Here is a 6589-nt window from a genome sequence, read left to right as displayed (position 1 = left end):
TCCAGCTGGTGACGAGGCTAAAATACCAGGTCTTAGAACTACCACTGGGCAAGGGAGCTGCGGTGGATCAGCCCCGGGACCGAGCCCTGGCCAGGGGCCCAACCCTCACACCTAGGTCTACAGAACTCATTTTGGAGCTCAGGCTAATTGATAAATGGATACCTAAGGCTTGCTCTGACCAGGCTGATGGCAGGATCACAAGAGCACAAAAGCCAAGAACACAACACATTTCAAGCCTCAGCTTGCACCAGGTCTACCGCAGTCCCTCATGCAAATCAAGTCCCCAAAAGGGGGCAGGGATGTCAATTTCACCCACCATTTGACTATGGCAAGGGGAAGGATATATACTCCCACCACGGCATAGTGAGGAATTGGGAGCAATAAATCAGTCAGCCACAGCAAGGATTGTCGGGCTCAGTGTTTGGCCTGAGCCTTAATTGATGCGAACAGATACTCTTCTGTTGCAGTGGCCCAAGTGGGTTTGGGGTGAAACCCCATGTCTCTCCATGGTGTGCATCCACTGCCTTATGCACACTTTCCAGCTATTCTTAGGGTTCTGATTCAGTGCACCATACGTTGTGGTTTGAAGGTTCAAAGTAGTCTCACTTATTCACTCTGTGAGCTCTGAGTCAGTTGAGAAATATCCAGATTTCTGGTGGGAATTGAATATAGCATGACCTGCATTATTTGTGAAGCTGCCTCAGATGCCAGGCTAAAATGGTCGTGCTGCTCTTTCCCCTCCTGATTTGAACTTACCTGCCTAATCTGCCTGCGTGATTCCCCAAGAGCACACTGCCTGTCTGCTTTGTTTGCTGCATGGGAAGGAGAGAAGCAGGTAGATTACTCCAGGAGAGGAGAAACCTATGGTGAGGTGAGTGAAGAACTGAAGAATAGCCCTTGAAGCAGGAATTAGTCACTGATAACAGGTGGCCATGGCAGAATCTCCAGGCACTTGAGGAATCACTGGGAAATATAAGAAGGCCAGTGTGTGAGAGAGGGAAGTACCAGATAAGGTGAGGCAAGTGCTGAAGCTGGTGATGAGAGAGGGAAGGAAGATCAAGCCTATACAATGCCCCAGGTGTTTACTCCATGAGGTGGGGAGTCAGTGGAGTGCTTTGTACAGAAGGGAGATGTAGTCTGATGTACCTTTTATGGTGAAGGCCGGGTTGCTGTATTGAGTACAGATTGAATGGGAGCAAGGGTCATAACTCTCTGTGCTTCTGGGGAAAAAACTAGAGTCAGTGGGTAGAAGGGGATGAATTTTCTAACAAATAACCCCACTTAACCTACTGTCCAGCAGTCATACTGGCTGCCCAGCCATCCTGAGAGTTCCAGTCAGCAGCTTGTCACCAGAAGATGCCAGGGATGTTGACCCGGGGATGTTCCTACATGGATGAAAGCATTAGACCTATATCCCAGGGTCCTACTGATACTGAACATCTCTGATTCCACAGCATGTATCAGTCACCTCCATCTACACCAGTTAGAAAACAAGCTCTATGAATACAGGAAGTTTTCTCTGTTCTGTTGATGCTCTTGACTGGTGCTTCCAATATTGTCCAGCAGATAGCAGGCACCCACTTAGTATTTATAAAAGTATGAATGTCTCTATAAGACTTACTGCAGCTCTTTGAACAATACTTTTCTTCTCAGCACCTCAGGAAATAAAAAAGTTGGATTACATGGCATCTGAGGACCTTTCCACGCCCACCAGTCTGTGATCCCATTTCAGATTCTGAGCCATTGTTTCTACAGGGTTTTGCAGGCTATGGGGGGAAAGGCAGGGATGGGTAAGGGCAAAGCTGAGTCAAAGAGAAGTGCACAGATAGCCTCTGGGGCTGGGGACCAGAGCACACTTGGAAAATAGATGTAAATTGTGTCTCTGAGCTGCACAGGGTCCTAATTCCAGTAAGGGATATTTCCCTAGAAACTGGGGGCACAGGACACTGAGGACCCATGCCGAGCATGTTGCCTTGCCCTGTCTGAGTGAGCCTGCTCAACAAAGTGTTCACAGGTCCCCAAGGCTCTCCTGGGAGATGCAACAAAATGCCAACAGGGACTCCTTATAGCCTATTGAAGTATGTTTTTAAATATTTTATCAAAAATACATATATTTTATATTTAGCCTGGTAAAATAGATGGATGATGTCAACAAAGGAAAACATTTTGTTCAGTAAGGAGTTCTGTTGAGGCACAGCATTCCTGTGTGTCCCCAAACTCCCATGAGGTAGTGACTTCACATCCCCCTGAGGTTCAGCAGAGCTGGCGACATCAATGGGTTGGATGACAGAGACCCAGATTTGCTATGAGATAAGCCAATGAGACATGTTGTCATATTTATTAAATTTAGAATCAAATATTTTTTTAAAAGATGCACACCAGAAAACAGTAATGATTTTATTCTGCATTTAGCTTTAGTTTATTTCAGACCAAAAAGAATGATTTCAATATTAAGAAACATGCATCTATGTGTATTTTCCATGCTCCCTATCCCACGAGTTGCTTGCATGCAAATTAAAAGAAGTAGAGTTCATCCATGGTGATCTAGGAGAAAAAAAATAACAGCCATAATTTAGTTACTTGCTAATCATGAGGCTATTGACAGGTAATACCTCATTTACTCTTTGTATTTCTACCATCAGGTAAATATTATTATTGCCATCAATTTCCAGAGGAAACTGAGGCTGAGAGAGAGTGGCCCACGGCCATATAGTTAGTAGGCAGCAAACATGGTTCTTGACCCCAAGTATATATATGCTCTGAATTCAAATGAACACAACATTGTAGTGTGTACAATAAAGGGTAGTGTCATTACCTGTCACAGTTATAAAACTGCATGGAACAGTGTTTTTAATAAACAGGATCTATGTTTCCCAGCCTGATCTCAGTATCACAAGGAAAGACTGGATACCTGAGAGAAAAGAACCCAAATTCTAGGGGTTTCAAATATTGGGATTCTGTTTCCCCCAGACACTGGAGTGGGTACCTTTGGCTTTGGAATTTTTACTCATTTCAGCCCAGGCAGGGTAGGGGTGTGGACTGCTCCCCCTCCCCAGGTCCCGTCATCCCATATGAGCATAGGAACAGTCAGTCACCTTCTTCCTGGAGCCATGCAGCTGCTCAGGCCTGAAGGTTCTCGCGGCGCCTGTTGTAGACCTTGAAGCCCATGTTAGTTGGCAACAGGTTGGTGTGGGCCACACTTCCGGTTCTGCTCAGCAAGCCTCCCAGCCAGTGGGTGATACAGGTGGCAGAGTTGCAGGATCTCTTCTGGGCAGTGACACTGATTTGCAGGATAGATAAAGAAGGGAAGACCTGTCGGTGAGAGGCTGGAACAGGTGCCTGCCCAGGGGACCTGCATGGGAAGACTACTGCTCTGCGAGGCACCAGTGTACCTTAAGGAATTCCCCTAAGCACAACTATCTAAGGAAATCAGAGGCCATGAGGGAAAATGCCGCAACCACTCCCCAGAGCCATCCCCACGGTGTCAAAAAACACAAAGGGGGCTCTGGGTGACTGGTCATGGAGACTGGTAACAGCCCCTCTTTCCTGTGTCGATAAACTAAAAATCAACTGAGATTACAAGACTAGAGAGAAATAGGGTCCCACACTGAATCCATCGCAGAATAGTCTAGAAGCCAGCTTCCACTTACAGACAGCAAACATCCTGTCTTAGGAATACAGATTCCCCAGACTCACCTGGACAGGAAGGGAGTTTATAGCATCAAGTAGCAGAGGTGCTCCTGTTTGTGCGACTTGACAGTGGTCACAAGGACCACCACTCATGCCCTGCGTCCAGCTACTTCAGAACCAAAGCTACTTCTAAGATAGGACCCTGAGTCCATGAAGCCCAGAATCTAGGCCAGAGCAATAACCACCACAGCTCAGGTCATTCAGAAACAGTTTTATTCCCCTAATGACAAGCACACCCAGAAGCAGCACTGAGAAGCTCCGCTATGAAATTCACAGGGGACACCAAGGGCCACCCTCTCTGATGCTATTCTCCTCTTGGGTGTTTCTCTGCCGGCCTGTAGGTCCTTCTCTCTATCTCATGTTCCAGACATCCACTGCCACAAAGAAAGCCTCTGAGCAAGCGGAGGGGACCACATGCATCAAGTTAAAGGAATGAAGCAAGAAGGGAAACTAGAAAGTAAGGGAGGGGCTTAGTAGGCATCCCAGGGCATGCCAAGGTGAGGGCCGTTGTGTCTCTCCAAGCCGATGGCCATGACCCTTTTCTTGCCAGGCGCTCCGACCCCAATTGCAGTCTGTGGGAACGTGTGAAACTTGTTGAAGTCCTGTGTGTATGTGCCCAGCACACAGGTACTCAGATTACTGCACCGCTTAGCTCTGGGGCTGTCCAGGCTGCAGGGAAAAGACATGCCAGGTGGTACCATGCACCAGGACTGCCCTGTGGCTGTCACACAGAAGGCTTGACCTGGGAGGAGTCAGTTTGAACATGGGCAGCAGGGGCAGGAAGGAGGGCATACTCCTCACTTACCTCCTCACACAGACCCGGTTAGAAGGACTCTAAATCCCTGAGCCAGAGCTGTGTGGGGATGGGCCTCTGGCCTCACACTTACCAGTCCTAACTCCCCCAGTGCTGGGAGATCTCAGTACTGACAGACCAATTTCCACAGTGAGGGATTCCACACCTCTCCTAACTGCTTCAGAAATGGATCTTTAACATGTGGTCTAATTATACTATCTCCAGCTGCCCTCTGCCTTTGGTGGAGCCTGAGAAAAGCTGGCCCCAGACCAGGGTGAACAATGAAAGCCTGCTGGCCAGCAGTCCAGCTGTGTCCTCTCCTACCTCGTGGACCACACCTTCCTGGGCATGACAGGAGGGAGGGGATGCCCTGTGCCGGCCGGGGGAGGAAACCTCACCTGGAGCCCTCGGTCTCCTGCCCCAGCTCCTGGGCCTTCATCCGGACATAGTCCTTCACCAGTGCAGCCAGCAGATGACGTGATTCATCCTCAGAGCTGGTAGCAGCATTAGAGCGACTCTCCAAGGCAGCCCTGGGAGAGAAGAGCATGCCCAGGACAAGCTCTGAATCCCCGCCTGCCCAGGCCCAGGACAAGCAGGAGGCTTCCTCGTTTCTGTGGCTCCCCTGAGGATGTGGCTGCCCCAACCCCCAGTGGACAGGCATGAGGCCAGTGTCCTTCCACAAATGCTGTTTTCTGTAAGTTAGGGTCTGATGTGACCCCAGAGAAGTGGTGTGACCCCCATAGAAGGCTTGTGAAAGCAGATGGTTAACTTTGGGGGGAATGCTATGAACTGAGTGTTAAATACAACCAATAAATATTAAATGATAAAGTTTACAATTCATTTGTTTTTGAAAAATATTTGTTTCATAAGTAAGTTTGTATGAGGTATGTGAATTTTAACTAAGATCACATATTAGATTTAATAACAAAATTATTGGCAAAGTTAGTTGGCATATTCAGATAATTCATTTCTCAAACTGGGTTGAATCAGGTGTATAGGATTGCTAAATATGCAAATATTTGGTTAAAAGCAATGAAAATATTCTGGGAGGCTTCACGAGCTGTATAAAATTTACAATAAATATTATTGTGTGATTTCAATCTGTAAGTCATGTGTGACTCACCCTTATGTCATAAAAAGTTTGTAACAAATGTACATTCAGGTTTACACACATACATTTGTTTCCTTGAGGGCAAGTTGTTAAATACTCAGCACACCACAATTAGAGCATGGAACTGTCTGATCCCAGGGGCTGTGGTGGGGAGCATGCTGTCTTACCTGAGTGGCACTGCCTGGAGGAAGCCCACCTGGTACAGGACCAAGATGCTGAGAGCCAGGAAGGGAGAGAACTTCCAGAAACCCATGACGCCTCTCTGCAAGGGAAGAATGAAGTCACCCACCTGCAGCAGTTTGAAGTTCCTTGAGCCCACCCCACCTCACCTTCTCCCATATACACCTGTTGGCCAAGTCTCTGTTGAGGTCAGTCTCTGAGCGCCATGTCACAACGGCTACTCCCAGAATGCAACCCAGAGCTGTCCTCCCTGCGTGGAGCTTTTGCGCACACCTGGCGCTGTGTACTGGGGAGGGAGGGAGGAGGAAGAGAATACCTCTGCAGTTGGAATCTCTGAAAAACTAACTCTTCATCCGTTCTGCCCTCTGGCAGAGTCCTTAAGACCAAGCTCAGCAGAGTCTTAAATTGGGACCTAGGAAGCAATCTCCCAAAACCCGCAAGTGAGGCTTGTTTTTCATTGCACCTCAGTCTTTGCGCCTATTTGCCACCTACTTTCCTGGGCTCAGGTTGCGAACCGATTTCCCGTGTACCACCAGGAACGCGCCGCGATCCGTTTGGGTGCGGTCTACAGAAAGCTAGCTACCTCTGGGTAATGCTGTGCGTGCGCTGCCTGGAGAGCTCCAGCGGTCCCAGATGGGCCTAAGCACGTGTCCAGCGGGAGACAATGAGACTGGAGCCCGCCTCAGCGCCGGGAGAGAGTCTCAAGGAATCCCCGTACTGGGACTTCCCAGAGTTACCTGAGTCGGAGCCTGGGATGAATCGCGGAGTAAGAGAGATTGTGTGAAGAAACCCAGACAGAAGTGAACAGAGACTCT

At 48.4% G+C, this 6589-nt stretch overlaps 1 protein-coding gene across 2 annotated transcripts; it reads right to left on the bottom strand.

The window, feature by feature from the left end:
• Positions 1–2461: 2461 nt before the first annotated feature.
• On the bottom strand, positions 2462–5847 carry LOC118973978 (calcitonin-like). Of its 2 annotated transcripts, XM_037026700.2 has the most exons (4): positions 5762–5847; positions 4882–5013; positions 3096–3280; positions 2462–2544 (listed from the first exon to the last, which is right to left on the bottom strand). In XM_037026700.2, exons 1-3 carry the CDS (start codon positions 5845–5847, stop codon positions 3121–3123), a joined length of 378 nt encoding a protein of 125 aa, XP_036882595.2. In that variant the 3' UTR covers positions 2462–2544; positions 3096–3120. The 2 variants fall into 2 exon arrangements, with proteins under 2 accessions (XP_036882595.2, XP_036882594.2); XM_037026699.2 differs by lacking the exons at positions 2462–2544; positions 3096–3280 and adding an exon at positions 4161–4359.
• Between the last annotated feature and the right edge of the window lie 742 nt (positions 5848–6589).

This window comes from Manis javanica, chromosome 11 (assembly GCF_040802235.1).
Source record: "Manis javanica isolate MJ-LG chromosome 11, MJ_LKY, whole genome shotgun sequence".
Taxonomy (NCBI): domain Eukaryota; kingdom Metazoa; phylum Chordata; class Mammalia; order Pholidota; family Manidae; genus Manis; species Manis javanica.
This window is presented reverse-complemented; position numbering and strand designations above follow the sequence as displayed.